Source organism: Narcine bancroftii, chromosome 8 (assembly GCF_036971445.1).
Source record: "Narcine bancroftii isolate sNarBan1 chromosome 8, sNarBan1.hap1, whole genome shotgun sequence".
Lineage (NCBI taxonomy): Eukaryota > Metazoa > Chordata > Chondrichthyes > Torpediniformes > Narcinidae > Narcine > Narcine bancroftii.
Window position 1 is genome coordinate 15,490,723 of NC_091476.1, and position 27,680 is coordinate 15,518,402.

Here is a 27,680-nt window from a genome sequence, read left to right on the forward strand (position 1 = left end):
TCAACCGTGGATAACAAGGGAAATTAGAGACAGCATTAGGTCCAAAGAGAGCATATCAATTGGCCAAAAAAAGTACCACAACCGAAGACTGGGAGCAGTTCAAGATGCACCAAAGGAGGACAAAGGGATTAATCAAGAGAGCAAAAATAAATTACGAAAGTAAGCTTGCGGCAAATATAAAAACCGACTGCAAAAGCTTTTATAAATATGTCAAGAGGAAAAGATTGGTGAAATCCAGAGTAGGTCCCTTGCAGTCAGAATCAGGGGAATATATAATGGGGAATAAGGAAATGGCAGACCAATTAAATTCTTACTTTAGTTCTGTCTTTACAAGAGAGGATACAAATAACCTCCCAAGGATGTTGGGAAACATAGAGACTAATGCAAGGGAGGAACTGAAATAAATCAGTATCTCTAAGGACATGGTCTTGGGGAAATTGATGGGATTGAAGGCAGATAAATCCCAAGAGCCTGATAATCTACATCCTAGAGTACTTAAGGAAGTGGCCATTCAGATAGCAGATGCTTTAAGAATTATTTTCCAGAACTCGATAGACTCAGGATCAGTACCCATGGATTGGAGGGTAGCTAATGTTACCCCACTATTTAAAAATGGGGGTAGAGAAAAAGCGGGGAATTATAGGCCGGTGAGCCTTGCATCAGTAGTGGGCAAAATGATGGAATCCATTATTAAGGATGTAATAGCGGAGCATATGACTAGCAGAGAAGGGATCGGACGGAGTCAACATGGATTTACAAAAGGTAAATTGTGCTTGACAAATCTATTGGAATTCTTTGAGATGGTGACAGGTAAAATAGATGGGGGAGAGCCAGTGGATGTGGTGTACCTGGACTTCCAAAAGGCCTTCGATAAGGTCCCGCATAAACGACTGGCTTCCAAAATCAAGGCTCATGGGATTGGGGGCAAAGTATTGATGTGGATTGAGAACTGGCTGGCAGGTAGAAGACAGAGAGTTGGGATAAATGGCTCGTTTTCTGAGTGGCAGGCGGTGACCAGTGGGGTGCCACAGGGATCTGTACTGGGACCCCAGCTGTTCACAATTTACATTAATGATCTGGATGAGGGGATTGGATGTAATATCTCCAAATTTGCAGATGACACTAAGCTAGGAGGGGTTGTGTGCATGGAAGAGGGGGTCAGGAAGCTCCAGTGTGATTTGGATAAATTGAGGTACATGGCAAATGCACTACAATGTGGATAAATGTGAGTTTATCCACTTTGGTAATACAAACCGGAGGGCAGATTACTATTTGAATGGCAATAGATTAAGAGATGGGGAAGTGCAGAGAGACCTAGGGGTACTTGTACATCAGTCTCTGAAGGCGAGCATGCAGGTACAGCAGGCGGTTGAAAAGGCAAATGGTTGGCCTTCATATCAAGAGGGTTTGAGTATAGGAACAAGGATACCTTACTGCAGCTGTACAGGGCCTTGGTGAGACCCCACCTGGAGTATTGTGTGCAGTTTTGGTCACCTTATCTAAGGAAGGATGTTCTTGCAATGGAGGGAGTGCAGAGGCGATTCACCAGGCTGATACCTGGAATGGCAGGAATGACTTATGAGGAAAGATTGCGCAAATTGGGATTGTACTCCCTGGAGTTTAGAAGATTGAGAGGGGATCTCATAGAGACATATAAAATTCTGTCAGGACTGGACAGAATGGATGCAGATGGGATGTTTCCAATGATGGGAAAATCCAGAACCCGGGGCCATGGTTTGAGGATAATAGGCAAACCATTTAGGACCGAGATGAGGAGGAATTTCTTTACCCAGAGGGTTGTGAATCTGTGGAATTCATTGCCACAGAAGGCAGTAGAGGCAGGTTCATTAAATATATTTAAGAGGGAATTAGATCTATTTCTTCAGTATAAGGGTATTAAAGATTATGGAGAGAAGGCGGGGACGGGGTACTGAACTTTAAGATCACCCATGATCTCGTTGAATGGCGGAGCAGGCTCGAAGGGTCGAATGACTTACTCCTGCTCCTATCTTCTATGTTTCTATGTTTAAGTCACCCCTATGCAATAGGTGCTCTGTGATTAGTAAGGGATTGCTTAAGGTGGGATATGAGTGGGGGAAAAAGGTTCTTGCCTTTTATTCTCCTTCCTTTTTCTCATTTTAAACTCAAACTCAAGGACTGATTAGCCCATTCAATATTCCTCTCAAGTAGCCTTATTGTCAGGAGGTCCAGATTTGGACTTCTTTCCATTAACCTAAAACAGACAATAAAATCGTGCTCTGTGGTCCTGAGAGATCCCCATTGGTAGTAGTTTATTGATCCAAGGCTCGTAATTCTTTCACTACTGTTTCTTTACATTTGTTTTTATGGTCACCAATTTTCTACGCAAATTAACAAATAATGATAAAAATTACAGGAAACTCAAAGAACATCGAGAAGAAACTAAAAATAGAAAACAAAGCACTGAAGAATGTTAATTGTTTCCAATATTTTGGGGCTGAATACACCCATGTGTGATGAAGCTTGCTCATTCTATGTCAACATTGAAAACATTTGATAATCAGCAAGATGATGACAGGTAAATTAATCAATTAATTTGAAGCAACAAATTCCATCTTGCATCCTCTAAAACCAGAGTTAAATCCAAAATAGATAAATAAAACAAAAGGTTCATTTATATCCTCGCTCAAAGTTAGCTAAAACATAAATAGGCATCAATTGTATTGGCTGAAAAAATGATAACCTCAGTTAACCAGGCAGTTCATTGCATGAATGCTGTAAGAAGTGAAAGATTATCATATAGCAGTCACCTGAGATTAGATCAGATTTAGCTACACTGTCAGGCAGAGAGGAAATCATTTTCTAATCCAACTATTCAATAGGTGTACCTTGTATTTGCTTTAATTCTTTTGTGTAGAATGGTTGATGTGTTAGTTCTATAGATTAAATTTGGAAAAGCTCTGTTCCACTGATGATCTTCAGCTGTAGCCAATATATTATCAGATATTCAGGTGCCTCTGAAGTGTGTGCCTCAGAGTCAGCATCTGGACATAACTCATTGGGGGGCATTAGGGTAATTTGGGGGGGCACAAATAGCCTTGATAATAAGGGGGGGTGGGCACAAATAGCCTTGATAATAAGAGTTTGCCATCAAAAACAAAACACACCAGCCCAGTTCTGATTTTAAAACCTGCTGCGAATCTCTCTTTCATACACACACAAACACTAGCTGAACTAACTGGGCCTTTCTTTTGTGGAGCATCGTGGTCTGAAAATACGCTTCTCAGAGTGGAGAATTAATTCTAGCACATTGCTGTGGAGCAGTCAAATGTTAAGGCATGTGTTAACACTATGGGCTGTCTTCCAGGCTAGCACTTGTGCTAGCAGGCTGCACACAGAAGGAGGCTCTTGCTCTTCAGAGGTGGCTGTGCTGGGCGCATTTGCTCCCTCTTCCATTGGTGGAGCTGGAGGAGGCCTTGAAGAAGCAGGTAAGTGTAGCTATTTTCTTATATCCATTTCTGTTCAAAGTGCAGTCTGATCATGACTTGCTCTCACCACCACCCATCCATCCCCAAGATGCTGACCCCTAGTGACTTTTCTCTGAAGGATCAGGAGGTTACACCAAGTTACAAGAGCTTTGGAAAATTATCTGGAATGAGATCTCTCATTCAGGGACTTACTTTTGGCAATCCAAGAGGGGCCAGGTCTTCCCACATTTCTCCAAATAATGAATCTCACTGACTGTCATCATGCTTCCATCTCCCAGCCAGGTGCCTTTTCTTTTCTGGCAGAGACTGAAGATATGAAGGATGCCTTTAGATAGAGAGTCTGCTGGACTGCACAGGGCTTGAATCTAAATGCTTTGATGCCAACCATCCATCTTCCATTATATTGCATCATTCCCCTCCCTGGATATGTGGTGATAACTTAGAAAGAAACAACCCTTAGTCAGAAGAGGCTAATGGCAAAATTACTACAAATAGCCAGTAGATGGCACAAAAGGGATATTGTAGAGCTGTGAAACTGATTGGCCTTATCCTCAGCAATATTTCAATTCTGGCTCTCGAAACTCTCAGATTCTAATCTTTGGCAAAAAGAAACCAGCTTGACGTTAAAACACATACATGGAGACCCTTGACCCATTCTAATGCTCACAGGAACATAAGAGTAAGTCACTTCACCCTATTCCTCCCATTTTCATCTCTTTTCAACTCCATTCAGGGCTGGATTAACATATGCTACAGACCCTGCATTTTCAAGGGTCTCACGCTAAATGCTTGTAAGCTATCAATTCCAACCAGAGCTCACATTAACAGATTTGAAACATGATTATGGGGGTAGAAGTACATACATCACCTTTTACGTTACATTTTAAGGAACACTGAGAACCCAGGGTGTGATTTGTAATGTAAAAAGGCAACTGTGTCAAACTGGCCAGGAATCCCAGGCAGAACCAGCTGACTCACCTCTGACATGCAGCTTTTCGTGCGCGTCAGGATAGGATGGAGCGAAAGAGAGGGAAACCTCTCTTGATCCCCCGCAAAAACCAGGTGATCTAAAAGATCACCATGAGGTGATCGAACCCTATCTGAACAAAAGACAAATTCTTCTGCACTTTTTTACTTTGTGACACCTTTTGCCTGTTTTGGAAGAAGCAATCTTTCGTCAAAACACCAAATGTTGTTTTCTTTCTTCCTTTAGCTTGGATTCGCGGACGAAGATTTATGGAGGGGTAATGTCCACGCCAGCTGCAGGCTCGTTTGTGGCTGACAAGTCCGATGCGGAACAGGCAGACACAGTTGCAGCGGTTGCAAGGGAAAATTGGTTGGTTGGGGTTGGGTGTTGGGTTTTTCCTCCTTTGTCTTTTGTCAGTGAGGTGGGCTCTGCAGTCTTCTTCAAAGGAGGTTGCTGCCCGCCGAACTGTGAGGCGCCAAGATGCACGGTTTGAGGCGATATCAGCCCACTGGTGGTGGTCAATGTGGCAGGCACCAAGAGATTTCTTTAGGCAGTCCTTGTACCTCTTCTTTGGTGCACCTCTGTCTCGGTGGCCAGTGGAGAGCTCGCCATATAACACGATCTTGGGAAAGCGATGGTCCTCCATTCTGGAGATGTGACCTACCCAGCGCAGTTGGATCTTCAGCAGCGTGGATTTGGTGCTGTTTTAATATTGTTTTAATACATGGACAATTAAAATAACAATACATCTTAATAAGCAGCACAACGGTTTGAGTTGAAAGGTATGATAATAAAGGAAAGCTAAAACGATTGTTATTTTCAACAAAACTGAGAAAGCAATCCACCACTACCCGCCCACCCTAAAGACAAAACAGGCAACATGGCATGAAAATCCAGCTGCACCAAGGAAGGCAACGTTATTACTGGTGGATTAGAAGAAGTATGATGATAACGTTGAAAATCAAGAGAAGTTCATGGGCAGATGATAACGTTGCGTTCAGGAACAAAATCTTTCAGGTCATGTAGATAGTAGTTGTGAGGAAGGGTTATCTGAAAATAACATTGACTAAGGGCAAAGCAAAGATTCTTGCTTCCCTTTATAAATCCTGATGCTTACCACAAAAGGAAGCAAACAAAGGCAGATTAATCTGTAGCTAGATTTTCTTGTAGCGAGAAGATGGCCTTGACGAGTTAATAAAGCAGCAGCCTGTAAAGCCAGACTATTTGCATAGTAAATCCTGGTCATTATGCAAACGGGGACAATTTTGGATTAAATTACAGCCTCATGAATATGTTAATCTAGTTGTGGGCTAAAAGGGTTGCCATAGCAACATTTCTCCTGGTAGCCCTTCTGCAGCCATCCTAAAAATTACACAATCCCCTAAGGGAAAACAATTTATCTGCCTGCTGCCTTATAAACTTAAAACACCCCCCCTCACTCTGCCATTCCATAAATAGCATGTGTTTTTTTTTTATGCGGCCATGTTTAGAATGGACTATGGCAGACTTTCTCCCAAGCTGCCAGAAAGTCAGAGGACCTATTTCCTCAAGTCACCCTAGTAAGTTTGTATCCATTCATAAATAAGTGAGGCTGCATTTGCAATGATTTATCACTTTGAGTTCCTCTCTCTCCTCTGAATGTAATTTCCCCTGGTATTTGGTGTCCTACTTTCCCCTTTAGTTTTCTCTTTTAAACCACTAAAGGATTTAATAATTATATATTTTTTTTTAATTTAGGGCCCCTTTATAACATATTCTACAGGCACTGCACTAGCTTAATCCGGCCTTGGCCCCATCTGATTCATCCGTTTGGCTAACAGATATCTACAATCTTAAACAATGTCTAATTGCCATTTGTGGAAAAATGTTTAAGATTGTGACACTCATGTGTTAAATTAAATGTGTAAACTTCTAATTTAAAACTGCAAAATCTAGCTCTGAATTTAAGATAACTGCCCTTCTTCCAATACTGCTAGCAAGAAGAAATATCTGCCGAGAAATTTGATTGCGCAATCCTCCATTTATATGCTAAGTGATCTAATTCCAATGAAGAATACAAAAGAAAATTGCACACATGTAACGAAGAGAGCAGCAAGAGTAAGGATTGTACCCTCGAGAGCTGAGACAAGGGAATTAATCACATAAAATAAGGAAATAGCAGGAGTGCTAGTGGAAGACACTGAGCACATTCAAAAATATAAGAAATTTAAAACTACAGTATTAACATCATAATAGTTAAAACCACAAAAGAGCTGGAACTATGTAAGAAGATAAGGATATAGAAGTTATGAAATGGAGAGGAGGATGTGCCAGCAAATTAAGTGAGACATGTCCTCACCCTGAGAGGGAAAAAAAATTTTTAAGTAAAAATCAAAATTAAAAAGTCTCATCAATATCACAGTGACCAAAAAAAAATCAAGGAGCTTGAGAAGTAACTTTAGAGGTTTTCAAAATTGAGGGACATAGATCAAATAGAGAGTGAGAATCTGCTTCCCACAGACAGGGAGTCTGAACCCAGAGGGTACAGGTTTCAGTTGATAGGGGAGGGATGTACAAATATAGGAGGTGGGTTTTATCCCCCACAGTGGATGGTGAATATTTGGAAGAAGCTACCAGAAGATACAATTACAACGGCAAGGTTGGCGTAGTGGTTAGCCCGATGCCTTTACAGTGCCAGCGATCGTGACTGGGGTTCAAATCCTGCGCTGTCTGTAAGGAATTTGTATGTTCTCCCTGTGTCTGCATGGGTTTTCCCCAATGGCTCCAGTTTCCTCCCACCATTCAAAACGTACTGGGGTGTAGATTCATTGGGTGGCACAGACTCATGGGTCGAAATGGCCTGCTACCGTGCTGTATGTCTACATTTAAATTTTAAACTTTAAAAAAATTTTAAAAGCATTAGGATAGAAACTTGGATAGGAAAGAAATGGAGAGATATGGAGCAATGGGAATAGCATAGATCAACATCACAATTGGAATGGATGTGGAGGCCCATAACAGCCCATTTCTGGCCATACATTTCAAGGATTCTATGACTTCTATATATGTTCAACCCTGGACCTTGATCACAAGAGATCATTGCAGCATTGAACCTGTGTATCTCCCCCCTCTCACACACAGACACACACATATCAGTAGTTTACTGTGCCACTCCTGGCATGAATCTATTTCCAGGCCCTGTATCATCTATTTAATAAGATATAATCAGAACTGGCTTGGCATTTAGCCTCATTTACTGTGAAAATTACTTACTGCCTTTGGCTGAATCTCAGTCTTAAGCTCAATGGGTACACTCTGGGGCTCATCATCCTCTTTACAGTGGACCCCATCAGATGCAGCCCGACAATTGGCCACCCCCTCTGGGGTCATCCATTCGTTTGACATGAAGGAAAAAGGAGTGAAGGAGTCCAGCAGTTCAGAGTTGCATTGCCACACAGAAATTTCAGCCCTTGTTACTTCAGGTAACTGTGGACATTCTGATGAGCTGGATTGCCAGAGAGGGTTACTGTTTCCAGAGCCTGAGGTGAGAGAAGTCTGTGTCAGTGAGGTAACCTTCAGCTCTGGAGTAATTGGAATGGCGTGAAGGTCATGGTTATAATAGCTGGGACTAGTCTGAGGGGTCTCATCAAATTTTGTGTAGGTATCAGGAAAATTGTTGTGTTTACTTTCTCTGTTGATCGCCTTAATAATTTTGCTAAAATCGATGACTTTCAAGAAGTGTTTCCGGTCTCTTATCCTATTTGATTTTTCTGAATAGCTTTGATCATCGTCTTGTTTGATGGCTATAGAGTCAGTTAGTCCATCAGAGTGTTGGCCCTTGAAGTCTTTATTCTTCTCCATCATACCAGAGTCACACTTCTTTTTAATTGACAACTTTTTCAAGTAATTTAAAAGGTCATTTTTTCTACTCCTTTTATACTCTTGTGACATTTTTGCATATTTATTTCTTGTATCCTCTGTTACATTTGGGTCAAATGTTTTTCTATTTGAACTTTTGAAATAGTGTTGTATATTCTTCCAACTTTTATTAACCTGCTGTTCATCTTCAATGCTAATACTCTCTAGACCTTTGCTAATTAGGTTTGAGTCTCCAGCTGAGTCGAAGTCGTGTAGCTCCCCTGAATACGTGTGCCTAAAAGTTCCTTCATCCAGTGCTTGTTCGTATGTTGAAACACCATTTGACATGCCTCTTTTTTCTCTACTCCAGATTTTGGAGGTCCTGTGCCTTAAGTTTTTAGAAAATTGGAGCTTGAAGAGTTCCATTGACTTGAGCCTTTTGAGTGACCTCAACCTATCCATGAAGGATAGCTTAGATTTCTGTTTGGAGGTCTCTCTAAGAACAATCAATGAACGTGGCCTTTTCCTAGAGCGGAAGCCTCTTGTTCTTTTAAAGACAGAACTGAAGAATGCAACCATATGGGTTTTCTCCTCTGTCTCACTGCTCCCATCACTGTTACCGAATTTCATCTGGTAGGGATTGGATTCACAGAACTTCATCTTGTTTCTGTTTGCTGCGGTGCAATAGATGTCAAAACCCTTTGTAATGGATCCGTTCACAATGTAGTCTGGTGTCCTTGTGTTGGTGGTTCAATTTTCCATCGCTTTTGTTCCTTTCACTCTTGCATTTTATTCATTTCGGTAACTCCTGAAACCATATTGTGGAAATAATCAGAACTTCAAAAGATCAGAGCCTGCAAAATGAACACATATGATTGATTTTAAAATTTACACCACAAATAATTATTGCATTATTATAGTATAAAGTAAATGTTAATACAATAATATTCATATGAACATTAAGAAAGGCCATTCAACAAAAATGCACAATCCAATGAAGGTATAGTCCAGTGACATTCTGATACATCACCTACATGGAGCTTCTCTATAAATTTGATTTATATTTTTTAAAAAAGTGGATTTTGAGTTTACAGTCACGGTTGACATTTCCACATGAGAATAAAGTAGTGTTGCAATGATGTTTGCTGAATCCAGAACCTGAAAACCTTGCTTATTGATCTGCATTGACTCCATAGCGCTGTTTTCCTCCATGTCTATATGACTCCATTGGCATGAGCTGGGGTGAGCAACCATTTTTTAAAATAAAACTCACATTCCACCTTAAGTAATCCCTATGCCATAAGTGTTCTGTGATTAATAAGGGATTGCTTAAAGTTGTATGTGAGTGGAAAGAAAAAGTTTGAAAACCACTGTATTAATCATACGTAATTGACTCGTTATGTGCATGGTTTCATAACTCCAAAGGAAATGGGCCAATGACAATTTTTCTCAAGCAAAATATTTCCGTAACAATTGGGTCTAGAGCAGTGATTCTCAGCCTTCCCTTCCCACTCACATACCACCCCCTCTGGGGTCATCCATTCATTTGACATGAAGGAAAAAGGAGTGAAGGAGTCCAGCAGTTCAGAGTTGCATTGCCACACAGAAATTTCAGCCCTTGTTACTTGAGCTAACTGTGGACATTCTGATGAGCTGGATTGCCAGAGAGGGTTACAGATACCAGAGCCTGAGGTGAGAGAAGTCTGTGTCAGTGAGGTAACCCTCAGCTCTGGAGTGATTCAGCTCTGGTCTGATTCAGAGGTTTTCAAACTTCTTTTTTCCACTCACATGCCACCTTAAGGAATCCCTATGCCATTGGTGCTCTGTGATTAGTCAAGGATCACTGAAGGTGGTATGTGAGTGGGAAGAAAAAGTTTGAAAACCACTGGTCTGATTATATCCTTCATTTGGTAGGTCACGATTTCCAACAGAAATGAAGAGGGGTTTACTGCAGCCTGTAGTTGACTCTTCCATTCCCAATCAAAGGAGCTAGTGACCATCTCCTCGAATCAATCAAGCTTTCTTTATTTTTAAATTTTTTTTAATTGAGTTTTATAGCTTTCCTTTCTAACTGGAGATGAGATTTGTGTCCTGGTACACAAGTTGCTGACTAAAATCAAGCACAGATTATGGAGCAGAGAAGGGAAGTCAGTGAACACAACAGTTGCCCCTGTCCAAGCGATAGGTAGAATCACTGGCAGTGCCCAGTGACTGTGAAGAAGTCTGATTGAGATGGAATACACCATGTCTTACTTCTTTCAGGATTTTATAAACTTGTCAGATCATATCTTTTGAACATCAGTGCTCTTCACAAAATGACAATGCTTTGATGAAGATGTGGTGCATTCAGTTCATTCAGATGATTAAAATGATTAAGCAATGTCAAATGGAATTCAGTAAGCTTTTTTTATTGTAGTCTAAACAAAAGAAAATGTATCTGTGTTGAAACAAGTGCATGTTAAAATGACAGCTAGACCATGGAAGATTTGATCTGAAAAATATTGGGCTGATCCTTCTAGCACATGGGGCTCCAATAGCTCAGTGGTTAGAGCATGGGTCTTGTAAAAACCAGGGGTCATGAGTTCATTCCTCACTGGGGCCTCATTTCTGTAAAGGGCACTAGACAAAGTGGAGATGCTCTGTCTTCCTTGCGGTAGACAAAGTTGAAACATTTCATGTATGTTACCTTCTAAATGTAGCATTACATGACAAAATGGAACTTTATAATCAGCATTCATTCTGCAAACACCACCCAATTTATTATCTTGCTTTTGGTGGTTTGACATCAACATAAATTTCCATTGGCTTAGTGATCTTGGAGCCATAAACAGAATCCATCCAATTAACCTGTGCCAAGAAAATTCAAATGAACTTTGACAAAAGGTGTCCTGCAGCATCAGTGAAGCAGAGAAAGGTCACAAGCTGGAATCCAGCATACATAAACACTGTTAATGAGGCTGAGATATTCACTCCCACTCTGCCCTAAAAATAAACAATCAATAGTGAGCTTGGATATGACCTGAAACCAAATGGTACTTGTGGTGTGCTGTTAGCCAGAATCAGACACACACAAGGTAAAGACTGTAAAACAAGCTTTAATCCACAAAGACTTCTACAGAACCAGGCTGGCTGTAGCTGCAGTAACTCTGAGTGAACTTCAGGAGGCCGGCACAGGCTTATATCCTGGAGGGTGATTGACACCCGACTGGGTGGGGCTTGATCCCTTCAGGCCGACTGATTGACAGCCAGCCAGGCGTTGTCCTGTCCCCTTACATTCCTGCAGGTGTCATGATAATGAATATGTATGAGAGAGAGATAAGAACACAAGCAGGAGAACAAAGGAAATGGGAAAATAAAGCCACTGAGAAGTTTACCTGATAAAACTTGTGTTTAATGTTTTATTAACTTCACATTTCGGGCCACAAATGTGACATTGGCGACGAGGATGAAAGAAGCTTGAAGAAAATTAAAGACTAAACAAGATTACAGAGGATTACAGACAACTTCAAGGTGATAAGAATTTTCTCTGTGACTCAGTACTTTTGGGGCTGGAATATTTCCTCATGGCTGGGGCAGACGGTAACTTTCTAACACATAGTGGAATTGCTCATTTTGACCCAACAGGTGATGCAAGCACTGTAAGTGTGAAGTGGAAGGCATGGCTGGAAGAATTTGAATCTTACGCCGACAGTTGTGGCCTATTTCTAGATACCGGTACAGTTGAACAAAAAGTGCAGAGAAGGGCGTTACTTCTTTTCACTGCAGGACCCTCAGTTCGGGAAACATTTAAGACACTTTTGAATACTGGAAGAAAGGATGAGTACTGGAAAGCAGTAGATGCATTAAACGCACACTATGTAGTGACACCGAATGCTACATTTCAACGCCATTTGTTTCGGAGAACGAGACAAGAAGATGGCCAGACAATTGCTCAGTACGTGACGAGACTACGCCAGCTAGCTGTTGGATGCAATTACATGCCAGCTGATTTGGACAACCAATTATTGGATCAAGTCGTACAGCACTGCAGATCAGATAAACTCAGAAGACGTCTACTGGAAAGAGGGAGTGAGTTGGAACTCACCGATGCTTTAACCATTGCTGCTGCATTAGAGGCTGTTGAAGGGCAATTTCATACCATGACCCTGAAAGACAACTCAAGCCAGCAAATTAAGAGGCTCTCACATCGCCATAACCAGCAAGATATACGTCGACACAGGACGTGGAGTGTTATCGATGTGGAAACCGAGGTCACTTTGGAAAAGACCCATATTGCCCGGCCAAAGGCAAAGTTTGCAGAAAGTGTGGAGGTAAGGACCACTTTGCAAAGAAGTGCAAAAGCAAGTCCAATGCAGACCAGAAGAGGAAGAGTACAACTTCCAAAGGCAAAGCCTGGGAGAAAGGAAAGTATCCTGGAAAGAAAGATACCATTCGCCAGATAGACAGTGACGATGATGATACCCAGGAGGAACAGAGTTGTTACCAATTTACGTTGAATGAAGTACATCATGAGAAGGTCCCAGTGATCATTGGTGGAGTGACAGTTCAGGTCATTGTAGACTCAGGCAGTGACAGTAATGTGATTGATCGACATTTATGGGAGAAGTTGAAAAGAAAAAAGATCATCTGTACCTCAAAGAAGTGTTCCAAGAAACTGTATCCATACACAGCAACAAAGCCATTGCAGACCATTGGATGTTTTACTGCAACTGTTGAAGCTGGAGATAAGTACACTGAAGCAGAGTTTATGGTCATAGAAGAGAGGGGAGAACCATTGCTGAGTAGAAGCACAGCGCAAGACCTGGCAATACTTCATATTGGAGCTTGTGTCAATTCAATTCAGTCATACGAGGATATGAAGCAAGAATTCCCCGCAGTCTTCCAAGGAGTAGGAAAGCTGAAAGGTCGACAATTGAAGCTAGCGGTAGATGAAACGGTCAAACCCAAGGCACAACCAATGCGCCGAATTCCGTTTGGACTACGTGGGAAAGTCGAAGCCAAAATTAAAGAATTGATCGAACAAGACATTATTGAACTGGTAGAACATTCGACACAATGGGTCAGTCCCGTAGTGATTGTGCCCAAACCAAAGGGTGACATAAGACTATGTGTTGACATGAGAATGGTCAATGAAGCTATAATTAGAGAACGACATCCTATACCAACAGTGGAGGAAATATTTCAAGAACTAACTACCAGCAAGGTATTCTCAAAAATTGATCTGAAGTGGGGCTATCATCAATTAGAGCTGGATCCAGGTTCCCGAGATGTAACAACATTTGTGACTCACTGTGGATTGTATCGTTACAAGAGACTATCATTTGGAATTAATGCAGCTTCGGAGATCTACCAGTATGAAATCCATTGAGTGATTCAAGGCATTCCTGGAGTTGCCAACATTTCTGACGACATCATAGTCCATGCACCAACGAAGGAAGAGCATGACAAACGGTTGAGGCGTGTACTATCTAGACTGCAGGAGGCAGGCCTTACCGTGAATGGAAACAAGTGCCAGTTCGGTGTGTCAGAAATGGACTTCATGGGACACAGACTTACACGGGAAGGACTAAACCCTGCAGAGGCCAAGGTGAAAGCTATTGAAGAGGCACGTGCACCTCAGAACGCAACAGAGGTGAGGAGTTTCCTGGGATTGGTTAATTTTTGTGCAAAGTTCATTCCTAATTTCGCTACAGTGGCAGAACCACTAAGGAAACTAACCAGGAAAGGTGTACCATTTCATTTTGGATCTGAGCAGAAGAAAGCATTCACAGCGCTGAAGCAAAGCCTGACAGATGGAAAAACTCTTGGATATTACGATCCGGCGGCATCAACCAAAGTCATAGCGGATGCCAGCCCAGTTGGTTTAGGAGCCGTGTTGGTCCAGATGCATGATGGAGGACCAAGAATCATTGCCTATGCCAGCAGATCGTTATCAGATGTGGAGAGAAGATACTCTCAGACAGAGAAAGAAGCACTCGGACTTCTATGGGCCTGTGAGAGTTTCCATGCATATTTATACGGCATTGAATTTGAATTCATCACAGATCATAAGCCATTAGAGGTGATCTATGCACCTAGATCCAAACCATGTGCCAGAATAGAGAGATGGGTACTCAGACTACAACCCTACAAATATAAAATAATCCACATTGCAGGGAAAGCAAACATTGCAGATCCGCTGTCCACATTGGTGAAGGATGGTGGTCCACAATCCAAGTCAGAATTGGGAACAGAAACAGAGAGCTTTGTACGCTTTGTAGCTATTCAGGTGACACCGAAAGCTGTGACTACGAAGGAAGTCAAGAGAGAATCCGAACGTGATCCAGAACTCATGGAAGTAAGAGAATGCATACAGAGTGGACAATGGGACAAGTGTACTCACAAGGCTTACATTCCCATTAGAGATGAACTTTGTTGCATCGGACAGTGTGTATTAAGAGGTTGCAGATTGGTGATACCACAAAGATTGAGACCGAAGATCGTATCCTTAGCGCATGAAGGACACCTAGGTATTGTTGGTACCAAGCAAAACCTCAGAACCAAGGTATGGTGGCCAGGTTGTGATAAGGACACAGAGAAATTTGTTAAAACTTGTCACGGATGTCAAATCACAAGTAGGAGTAATCCGCCAGAACCGATCCGGAGTACGCAACTCCCGACAGGACCATGGATCGACGTAGCTGTTGATTTTCTTGGACCTTTACCGATGGGTGAATCAATTATGGTAGTGATAGATTACTACAGCAGATACTATGAGTACGTGGTGTTGAAGTCCACAACCACTGAAAAAACAATACAAGCATTAGCAGAGATATTCGCAAGATATGGATTACCTGTTACATTATACTCTGACAATGGTCCACAATTCATTTCAGAGACATTTGCGGAATACATGAGGACCACAGGTATCCACCATCATAAAGTAACTCCGAAATGGCCGCAAGCCAACGGGGAAGTAGAGAGACAAAATCAGTCCATTGAAAAACGATTGAGGATTGCACACGCAGAAGGACAAAATTGGCGAGAAACATTGCTATCTTATGTGGCTGTCTATCGAGCAACGCCTCATGCAACCACTGGAAAAAGTCCTGCAGAAGCATTTTTTGGGAGAAAAATCCGCACAAAAATGCCAGAAATAAAGGAAATCCGAGATGACCAGGAAATGAGGGACAACGATGCTGAAAAGAAAGGTGCAGCAAAGCTGTACACAGATTCGAAACGTGGAGCCAAGTACTCAGACATCATGCCAGGAGATAATGTTCTAGTGAGGCATGAAACTGGTGGTAAGCTAGACACACCTTATTACCATCAACCCTATACTGTTGTATCCAGAAGTGGCAGTATGGTGACAGTCAAGTCTCCGACTGGAGTCCTGTATAAGAAAAATGTCTCAGGTGTAAAAAGGTACCAGTCCAGAGATACATCGAGCGAAGAGGTTGAAAGGCCAATACGAGATGCTGAAACTGAGAGACCTGATGATGTTCCAGAGGCAGTTACCAGCACTTTTGATGAAGTGACTAGAGCGCCAGAAACACCCGAAGCCGTGGCGAGCAGTATTTCCGATGCTGAGAGTGAACAACCGAGAAGCTACGACAATATCGCAGGCAGGCCGAAACGAAACCGGAAAGTGCCCAAACGATACGAAGACTTTGTGCCATAGTTTTAATAAGAACTTTGGGACAGTATTTTAATCTTATATCATAAAGCGCATGTATGAGTGCTGTAGGAAGTAAATTTTATGTAGTTGAGTTATAGTATTACCATTAGTTACGATGTTTGTATGTTTCCGAGGGATATTGGTAAGTGAAGGTAAAGTTTATTTCTGATTAAAGGAGGGATGTCATGATAATGAATATGTATGAGATGTACCAGAAGTCACGTGGTATGAGAGAGAGATAAGAACACAAGCAGGAGAACAAAGGAAACGGGAAAATAAAGCCACTGAGAAGTTTACCTGATAAAACTTGTGTTTAATGTTTTATTAACTTCACATTTCGGGCCACAAATGTGACAGCAGGTACAGAGGTTTCCCCCTGCAGTAGGCCGGCGGTACACTCCTGCAGGTACAGGTTGTAATGCGCGTCGAAAGAACCAAAGACTTGTTGATCCAAACCAAGCCTTTTATTAACTAAAAGACTGGAGCATATCACAAGAAGGTCGACCAGTCCAGAATGACCTGGTCTGGCTAGGAGCAATCCTTTAAGACCTGCCAGTAGGTGTGGCTATGCTCTCAGCCAATCACAGTCATCCTACACTATCATCTGTACATATGGACATATACACATTGGTGATAGAATCTGTACTATCACACAGGTGTTGCCCCCTGCAGTAGACCGGTGGTGTACCACCACAGTACTATATATATAGCTACAGGGGGTTCATGGAATCTGTAGTCCCTGAGAAGAATCAGCTTCAGATTAAAGTGTGGAGTCAGAGTCCTGGCTGGCTTGGCCTTACTGTTGATAAGCAATGTGTTCAGGCCTCTGGGAAACCTGATTAGACTTTATGGGCCTGGTTGCCCAGGAAAAAGCCAAGAACTATTAAGTACTTCCTGCTTGGCAATGATTTTGCAGTTAATTGTCAGCGAGTCAGGAATCACTATTACACTGTCAATGACCTGGGTTCAAATTAGGTGCTGTCTGTAAGGAGTTTGTATATTCTCCCCTTGTCCAAGTGGATTTTATCTGAGCACTCTGCTTTCTTCCCACATTCCAATATGTACAGTGTATTTGGGCTGGAAGGGCCTGTACAGTGCTGTACCTCTAAATTAATTTTTAAAATTAAATTTAAAAACAGGTCTCAGAGCAGAAAATTGTTCGCATTTTTCTTCTCACTCAAATGGACCTTACGTGAGTTGCCTCCGTGCAAGGTGCTGAGGTTTCTGGGGGTCTCAGTTTTATAATGGTACTTTGCAGATCTTCTTTAAGTTGCTGGACTAATCATCTGTTCCCAATGTTTCTTTCCCAGTCCCCTAATACTCCAGGAAATCTCTGATCCCCCAATGCTTCCATATTTCACTTTCTGCACCCATCAAGCTTATAAATAAAAATTGCGAAGCATATTGGATACAATATTAACTGTAGGGAACAACACTGCAAATCATCTCATATCTGCTACAGCGTCCTTCTTTATTCTAGAAGCTGTCAACATTTTAGTCAACTTCATGTGTACCTACTTTGCTGAGTATCTCCAAAAGTTGAAATACCAAATCTACAGCACTATCTTTTTCGACATTTTCTGTTATCTCATTAGGTTTGTCAAGATTGAATTTTTTTTAATGGTTCTTCTTGATTAAACCATTCCAAATTAAAGTTTATTTTGCATTTGAAGGTGTTTCCATTCCCTATCAAACTTTCTTCGTCTAAATTATCCCTTTTGTTTTAAAAACACTTACTCGATGCTATTGAGGTTGTAAACATTTGTCTTATTTGACCCATTATTCTTCCAGTACTTTACAGACCAATGAAACACAAATTATTCCAACTAAAACCTTATCAACATAAAAATCCCACTTTTGTCTTGCCGTTTCATTTATTAAAATAGAATTTATAATTTTATTCTTGTCTATTCTATTTTCTATTACCTACACTCCAAGTGCCCACTTTTAAAATCATGAGCAATAGGTCCAAAATCACTTTGTCCTTCCATTATAAACTAAACTTCCTCTCTACCATATTTTGGTCCATTCTCTCAACTTATAAGTAGATGTTTTGTTGCCTTCCTTTTAAGGAGTTATCCATGCCTTCCTTTTAATTAGATTCACAACATCTAGGTTCATTATGAACAGTATGCATGTAGCGCACTCCTAAACTGTGGCTCTAAGGCCTGTGAAGTCAACCAATTAATATGGAGCGAGGAGCTGAACACCTTTCAGGTATCCTTGGGTTGTGAAACATTTGCACTCAATTTCAATGCAGAATTCCGAAGCAAAACACAGAACTCTGTGGGCACTTTACAGAAGTAAAATATAGATCTCTGAGGACACCGTACAGAAGTAAAACACAGAACTCTATGGGCACCGTACAGAAGTAAAACACAGAACTCTATGGGCACCGTACATAAGTAAAACACAGAATTCAGTGGGCACCGTACAGAAGTAAAACACAGAACTCTGTGGGCATCGTACAGAAGTAAAACACAGAACTCTGTGGGCACCATACAGAAGTAAAACACAGAACTCTGTGGGCACCATACAGAAGTAAAACACAGAACTCTGCGGACACCATACAGAAGTAAAACACAGAACTCTGCGGACACCATACAGAAGTAAAACACAGAACTCTGTGGACACCGCACAGAAGTAAAACACAGAACTCTGTGGGCACCGCACAGAAGTAAAACATAGAACTCTGTGGACACCGCACAGAAGTAAAACACAGAACTCTGTGGGCACCGCACAGAAGTAAAACATAGAACTCTGTGGGCACCGCACAGAAGTAAAACATAGAACTCTGCGGACACCGTACAGAAGTAAAACACAGAACTTTGTGGACACCGTCATACTCTGATGAAGGGCTCAAGCCCGAAACATCAGTTTTGTGTCTCTGCCTTTGCTACATAAAGGACACTGTTTGACCTGCTGAGTTTCTCCAGCATTTTGTGTTTTTACTTCAATCCAGAATTCCCCTCAACATAGTAAAGTTTGCAGTTATAGAACTAAATGCTGACAGAGATAACTTTAAATGAAGCTATAATGTTGGAAACCTAACCCAGAAACAGCAATATGTCAGTGACAAGGAAATCAATGTATCAGTGTTATTGGGGTTGGTAGAGCCACAAGAATTAGCCTGGGTACTGTGGATAGTTCTTTCACTGTTCATTTAAATCATACCATGATCAGCTGCGAGGGTAAGCTAGTTCTCACTTGAAAGATGGTGCCTTGGACAGCGGCATTCATTTAGTTCTGCACAGGAACGTCAGCCTAGATACTTGTGCTTAAGCCACTGAACTGAGAATTGAGCTGCACAACTTTCTGACTCAGAAATGAAAGTTTCACCGTTGAGCCGGAGCAGAGACAAAGAAAGTAAATAAGTGCAGTAGATAATAGCTGACAAACTGAGACTGCAATCCCAAAATGAATTGAAGCTTTGTGATCACGTCAACCCCTCTTCATTTTCTTTCAAGATGATCTCCAACATTTAAATTTGGAGAGGTTATAAATGTTATTCTTCATAATTTTATACTGGAATTCACATTGGTACAATTATTATACATGAAAATCAAATTGCCAACATTTCCAAATTACTGTTTCTGCACATTTGGAACAATTAAATGATTTCTAGTTCTTTTTAAAGATAATCATGAGGTTGCTAAGCTTAAAAAGTATCATACCATTAAGAATCATAATTTACACAACAAAAGCTCAACTCATTGTTACAGGACTTACCCCAAATGAATCCATAAGCTGTATTCTTACTGTGTAAGAACTTTGTCATTTCTAATGCAATTTACAGGAAGAAAATCATTGTTTATTCCTATAAAGACCACCTCACATCCAATCAGATGAATGTTACTCTTGAGATTGTATATGGGAAGAAAAATTATTTTTTTTCCCCCCTTACTGTTCAACTTCTTTCCATACAGACTTGTTCCATGCATATACAGGAACAGAATTTACAAAGGGTGGACAGTAAGTCTGTCACTTTGACAATAAAAATCCACAATACGGTTAAACCAGTACAAATCAAATTAAGCTCCACTTCATTTCATACAGTGTACATTCCTTGGCTCCGATTGTTCACTTAGGCTCCCAGCCAGACTGTCACAAGCAGCAGAAACCAATGATCGGCCTAATTATGGTTTCCCCCAGAGGCCATGCAATTAATGTCAAAACAGATCTTCCTATAATTACTGAATAGCCACTGCTCTGACTCCAAGTTAATCTCTAAATTACATCAAATGAAAAGTATGATGTTTGAAGTACATTGCAAAAATGCCAGTGTTCCACCACATTCAACTATTTGCAGTTTTATGACCATCTTGTTCCACTCTTGTCACTTTTGCTGGCCATTGCATCCTTTTTAAATTATCTAAACATATTTAAAACTGTAAATGACTACTGCCCAAACAAGGAAACATCAGATAAATTTCAGGAATTTCTTAAAATAAATAACATCTTGGTGTGGTCTTCGCTACCCACAACCCCCTCCCCCCAAAATTGAGCACTCGATAAACAAAGATCTGGTTTATCCTTTGAGTTTATTATTTTGACAGAGTTTTAGCAATGTTTTGATGGCCATTCGACTTGGATCATTGGTGCGAAATTGCTTTCATTTTATAAAAGTGCAGTGTTCAATTGTTTTTTACAATTAGCTGCTTTTGAAGAAAATTCCAACTTACCTCATTCCTACAACGGTGACACAATCTATTTTGCTCATGAGTGTGTAAGGTAATGGGTGGAGTAAATATGAGGGGAGCTTGTTCAAATCCACAGCCACCTCAACAGGAAACCTTCAAAATATAGCTAGCTACATACATGGCCTCAAGTTATACTGCAAGCTCCAAATGTTATGTAAAAACTGAAAACATTCAGCAGGTCAGGCCTTCTCTGCAGAAAGAGAAACCGGGTTAATATTGCAGGGTTTCAGACTGTCAGAAATGGGAAAGAAATAAAACAAGTTAGTTTTCACGAGATTCCATTCTGGCCCTACTGAAAGAGAAAATTGGAGTGTAAAGATTCTTTCCCCAGGCAGCATTAGCTTTTATTTAGCAGCCTCTGTTTTTCAATCAGATTCCAAAGAATCCACAGTAAAAGTTTACACAGAGGGCAAAAGAAATTCAGCAGATTATGTAAACACTAATCACTTGCATACTTGTTGTGCACATTCTGTCATTCATGTAAATGATCGGCTTCTCAAGGCTCTCTCAAAGTACTTATATTAATCTGGAATACCTTCACTGCTGCAAGGTAACTTCCCAAACCTGATTGCCATTTTATCAACCAAAAAAAAAATGAGTTGTGACAGGCACTTTGTGTCAAATACCTGAATAATTATGGAACCAAACCAATTCTGCAAGAAGCAAAGAAGCTTGCAAAATTGATCATGTTATCAATGGAATTTGCTTTATTTTTTTTTACTTTTTATTGTCAAAAGTGCACTCACAGAGAATCGGATTCTGCAATAGTCCTAAATTACTGAACCACAGAAATTTGCAGTACTGACAGAGGCAATTTATGCCTTTATGTACATGGTGCTAATCTTCTTGCCATTCCTTGTACATTATACCACTCCAAGTGCTCATCCATGTGCATTCAAATGAATCTGCTTCCACCTCCCTCTCCAGCACTGAGTTATTCAATAGAAAAATAATTTATTCGCTCCTTTCTGAATCTTCTAACAACTACCTTAACTCTAAGTGTCTCAATTACTGAACCTTCAACTATGGAAAATGTGTCCTTCATGTTTATTTTAACTGGGGTTGTCAGAATTTTCAGTAGGTGCATCAATTAAATCTTCCCTCAGCCTCCTTTACTTTAGAAATAAACCAATCTCAGCCTCACGAATCTCTCCAATATCTATAATTTTTAACCCATGGCAATTTCCATGAAGAAATTTCTTTTTCACCTATTCTAGCACTGTCATATCTTTCTCATGGGCATGTTAGCCATAACATTTCTAACAAGATTTCTCTGCTGTTATATTCCATACCTTAGCCAATAAAACAAAGTGTCATGGAGCTTCTTAGCCACATTTTCTGCCTACCCTCATCATTAGGATACATGTAGGATACTCTTTCTTTTCTTCTTTGGCTTGGCTTCGCGGACGAAGATTTATGGAGGGGTACGTCCACGTCTGCTGCAGGCTTGTTGGTGACTGACAAGTCCGATGCGGGACAGGCAGGCACAGTTGCAGCGGTTGCAAGGGAAAATTGGTGGGTTGGGGTTGGGTGTTGGGTTTTCCCTCCTTTGTCTTTTGTCAGTGAGGTGGGCTCTGCGGTCTTCTTCAAAGGAGGTTGCTGCCCGCCGAACTGTGAGGCGCCAAGATGCACAGTTGGAGGCAAGATCATCCCACTGGCGGTGGTCAATGTGGCAGGCACCAAAAGATTTCTTTAAGCAGTCCTTGTACCTCTCCTTTGGTGCACCTCTGTCTTGGTGGCCAGTGGAGAGCTCGCCATAGAACACGATCTTGGGAAGGCGATGGTCCTCCATTCTGGAGACGTGACCTACCCAGCGCAGTTGGGTCTTCAGCAGCGTGGATTCGATGCTTGCGGACTCTGCTAGCTCGAGTACTTCGATGTTGGTGATGAAGTCATTCCAATGAATGTTGAGGATGGAGCGGAGACAGCACTGATGAAAGCGTTCTAGGAGCCGTAGGTGATGCCGGTAGAGGACCCATGATTCAGAGCCAAACAGGAGCATGGGTATGACAACGGCTCTGTACACGCTGATTTTTCTTTTGAGTTGTTCATGTAGGATACTAAAATGTATTTAAAAACACATCTTGTCTAGGCTTCCTTCCAAAAATGTGCTACATTGCACATCAGTTGTTAAAACACAGAAAGGTGCTATTGAGCCCACATTGTCTCTCACAAGAGCAATCCAACCCTGGTCCTTACAGCAATTGCTTATTCTCTTATATATTCATCTAATTTCCCTCTTATGGTCACAATTGAATTTGCTTCCAGCATCTGCTTCATTATTTACTGATTGAAGATGTTTATCCTTGGGCCACAGGTGGTTCCTTTGTCAATCTATGTTGTCAGTTTTCCAACACATCTGCCACAAGGAACATTTTCTTTATAATCTCTTTCCCTTTTGCTCATCAAGATTGTGAACAACTACATCTAAACATCCCTCTGATAAGAACAATCCCAGATTCTAAACTATCTACATATCTGAAGTCATTCATCCCTTCCTTCAAAATTCCACTCGATCTTCTCTTCAATCTCTCTTGGTCCTTCACATCCTGCCCATAGTTCAAAATTGGATCAAATGCCATAGTTGAGTCAGGGCTTCAGTTATAATAGTTGCATGTGATTTTGTATCCAATGCCTCACATCTCCTAATCACAATATCAACCTGTCCATCCAATTGAGGTATCTCTACTTCCACATCTCCTTTAGAATTGTGCCTTTCTATTCTTCATAAGTTTTCTTCTTAATAAAATATATTTTCATATATCTCTGTGTTTCATCCATATGTCCAATTCCTTGGATTATCACTCCTCCTCTCCATCTATCATCTTTGAAGTTTGAGTTATTTACATAATTTGAAATGGTCTCATATGTTCTACTCCACTCCAATTACATTGCCATCTTTTTATCTACCTACTATAAAGCATCTTGATTATAGGAGATATATAATTTTAGATATGACACATAGGAGGATTGAAGTTTAGTGTGAATACCAATTGATGATAATCTCTTTGAACACTGCTCAACTATTGAGTTTGACAAGATCTGTTGGAGCATTTGATCTAATAGTTACATCAAATTATCTATATCTATGGTCCTCTGGGTTATTACAACTTTCTAAAAGAAATTATGTTCACCAACTCAATTGATCTCATCCCCATCCCAATATAAAATTAATATGGGGAAATTCAGAATATTATTCCTTTTGTTTTATTAAAAATTGTAAGAATTTTGAATTAAGATCAAAGCAGCAAGATATGGAACAGGAGATTATCAGGCGAAAGCATGGTATCAATCAACTCCCATGACGTTACCTAATGTCATATTGAACAAATGTAGGCAGAATCGGAATCAGTATCAGAATTTATTGCCATGAACATGTCACGAAATTCACTGGATATGCAGAATAATGCCACAGTGCTGCATGTGATTGTCCTAGAAATGCCCAATAATAGTCACTTCCCGACATAATTTCTGATAGCATTCCAAATACTTCTTCTTTTGTGAATAGATGTGGAAACCAATGGAAAACGAACATCACAGACAAATCTCTAAAATGACTTGAAAGCAGCCAATTCCAGGAAGAATCAATATTGAATCACATCCTTCTAAAAGAACCAACAGCTTTATGCAATCAAATTTCTAGACTCATACCTTTTCAATTTTTTTTAATCAATGCAGCTGAAAAAAATGCATAAATGATTTTAATTTGTTTTATTTTAATTGAAGATTGGCTGTACCATTTCTTTCCCACAAGTTGAAATACCACTCTATCTTGCTACTGCTGTAAAATAATTTATCCTCGAGTGATTCTGATGACATGTTACAGAATGGGAAGTCAGTGGGATACTCCTGAAAGAGTGAAGGAATAATCGCAGGCATTTCAATTTGCTCTCCATTGTTTTGAATGACGGTTTAAATATTCAGATGACAGCATGACCTGTTGTTTTCCTCGTCGTCTGAACCATATTGCTAACCATATTCCTCGTCGTCTGAACCATATTGCTAACCATACAAACCAACAGTCATACATGAGGTTCATGATGGATAGGTCTGGAATGATTCAAATACTATGGGCTCTATCCATGATTTCACTCTGCCCTCAGCCAAAACATTCTAAATTGTATTTAGAAACATCTCAAGCCCATCTATCATTTCCACTAATCTGCCCATTTGATAGCTATTCAATTATAATCTCCACTTTGCTGACCAGCAGGGAGCCTTTTGCTGTGACCAAGCCTATTAATTCTTCATCTCATTATTTTGCCTTTCATGGGTGTTAACGGATTTTCCTCCAAGAGATGCAGGAGAGGCCAATGTCTTGTGAGGAAATGTAGCAGACTTTCATGTCTGTCACACATATCCATGCTCTTCTGCAATAAATAATTTTCAACAACAAAGATAAATCCATTTATATTAAAAGAAATGAGGTGTTAATGTAACTTTAAAGAGAGAAATGTTAGTTTTTATGCATCCAACTGTCCATTCATCTTGTGATTCTATTGGATTGGAGACTCGTGTGCCTGCTTTGCAATAGTGTAATAACATCACAGAGAAGCCTCGTGTCAACAGTTTGTGTGCTGTTTGGCAAAATAAACCACAAAAATGACGTCCCCATTTATTTGTTATGATGTTACAATGTTAAATAGAGGTTAATCGTATTTTTTTAAATGTCCCCATTATTTAATATTGTCCTTAGAACTGAAGTCTGACAAAGCAATATTGAAAAGACTTCACATACTGTCCCACAGGGACAAAAAGAGAGGCAGGATCTTGCTGATGGTGGACATCTTCTTAATAGGTAAAATGGTAAGAATACTGAAAAGGTCCAGCAGTACAAAAGTAACACACTCAATATTTCAAATCAATGACTTTTCATCAGAACCTGGAAATAGTAAACAGATTTCTTGATACACATCAAGTGAAACTTCAGCAAAGAAGAGGGTTGTTTAGTGATGGTCGGCAGGATAAATTAATGTTTAAAAAAAAGGATCAAGTTCATTTTGGTTTTTTTTTATGCAGAAAGTGTACATATTTTGCCTTGATACAAAAATTAGAGTGAAATCTATTAATGGAAAATGTTTCTTGATTACAAAGGTAATTTATAGGCTTTGATTAATTTCAGAGTTAATTAGTAAATATAAAAGTTGCCTCAATTTAGTAAGCAAATATCTGAAGTTCTGCCATTACGTGCAGGAAGTGGAGAGGTAATTACAGTATCATGGAGTCCCAGCATAAATGTGACAGCAGGAAATGAGATTGTGAAGGAAGATTTGTGCGCAAACATTATACCTTAAATTTGTGGAGATTGCATCCAAATATGGAATAAAATGTGACTACTAACACTAGTCAGTCGTGTCACATCTAAGAAGCTACCATCATTAAAAGGTATCGGTGCCACATGACTCACACCACCAGGTTCAGGAACAACTGCTCTCCCTCCACCATCAGACTCCTTAACAATAAACTCAATCTGGGACTCATTTAAGTACAGGGTACTCTTATTTTTTCCCTCTCTGTATTGCACAGTCAGTTCATTTGGATTTCTTTATTTGTATACATATACATATTTTGCACTACCAATAATTCTGCCTTGCCCACAGGATAAATGAATCTCAGGGTGGTATGTGATGTCATGTATGTACTCTGACAATAAATTTGAAATCTGACTGCATCCAGATAAATGAGAGAGATTTTCCACACAATTGTTAAATGAAAAACAGAGCAAAATATATCTAACTGCAAAATTAAATTCACCTTTCTTATAATATTTAGCTAATGGGTCACTTTTGTTACCCACAAGAACCATATTATCAGTCCCATATCCACTTAAAATTCATAATAAGTACAGTATATGTAAAATTCCATGCCTTGGAGTTATCTCGTAAATGCAACACCAAGCCAAAGGTTTGATACCTCATTGGTAATGATTTTATATTTGTCATTTCAACTGATTGGATTGCTTAATATCTTTGAGAGAAAAATCATGACTTCCTCCTCTGATCTGGTTTATTTGTAACTGAGTCCTCTATGGTTTGAACAGCTGCTAACTGCTCTTGACAGTAAACCTGCAAGTCGCACAGTTCTCTCAGATCTTGTCATGCAAATTTGGTTTTTACTGGCTTACATATGATAGGGTGCAGGGGACTATATTGTGGGCAGCCTTTTTTGTAGAAAATGTACTTGAAGTCGGAAACTCCAATTGTATTATTTGGATCAGATCTTCATGGCTTTAAGAATATTGAACAATGCATGACATTTTATGATTTATGTATAAGTTTAATATTGATCTCCACCAACATTTCACAGCAATTATGAATGGAACTTCAGCAGCCAGAAAAAGGAATTTCTTATTCCTGATTGAAAAGGATAGCAGCTTTCATGTGCACAGAACACATTTGTAAGATCGACAGCTAAAGAGGTAAGTGCTGGGTGTTAGGTAAAAATCTTTCTTAAAATATACCTCAAATATTGTAAATCTGAAATAAAAAATTAAGTGTTCTAAAACACCAGGTCAGGCAGTTCTCGAGAAAGAGAAACAGAGAATATGCTTCAGTTTAAAGAGTTGCATCACAACCAGGGAACAGAGAGGGGGGGGGCGCAAGGGTGGATAGAACAAAGGGAATATCTCTGCTCGGTTGGGAGGCAGGGTTGCCTTGATGATGATGTTGAATTCCGGTTGAGAGATGAGTACAGATAGTACGAGAGAGAAAACAAAGGATGCATAAAATAAGGTGAGTGCATTCAGGGCTGCAGGGCATGCCAGCAGATCAGGTAGTCCGAGCATCAATAAGCTGTTGCTTAGAACCTGCTTTGTTGGCTAAGTGGCTTGACTTATTTTTCTTTACACTTCTGAATGTATTTTAGAGTCACAGAGTTGCCCAGCATGGATACAGGCCTTTCAGCCTAACATCCATTTAAACCAAGATTCCTACCTGAGCTAGTTCCATTTGCCTGAATTTGTCCCACATCCCTTTGAGCTTTTCCTAGCTATGTATTGGTTGAAATGTCTTTTCAACTTTTCCATTGTTTCTGCCTCTAACATTTACACTGGT

The 27,680-nt window shown here is 40.3% G+C and overlaps 1 protein-coding gene across 5 annotated transcripts in view; it reads right to left on the minus strand.

Annotated features, from left to right (window-relative positions):
• Positions 1 to 27,680, minus strand: part of LOC138740383 (rho guanine nucleotide exchange factor 9) — a 311,246-nt gene that overhangs the window by 230,660 nt on the left and 52,906 nt on the right. For 4 of the 5 annotated variants that reach the window (XM_069892952.1, XM_069892951.1, XM_069892950.1 and 1 more), the window contains exon 2: positions 7,687 to 9,125. The exons of the other annotated variant lie outside the window; for it this stretch is intronic. In XM_069892952.1, coding sequence (XP_069749053.1) covers positions 7,687 to 8,931 — 1,245 coding nt within the window. In that variant the 5' untranslated portion in view covers positions 8,932 to 9,125. The remainder of the gene's footprint in view (positions 1 to 7,686; positions 9,126 to 27,680) is intronic. 5 annotated transcript variants of the gene reach the window in all.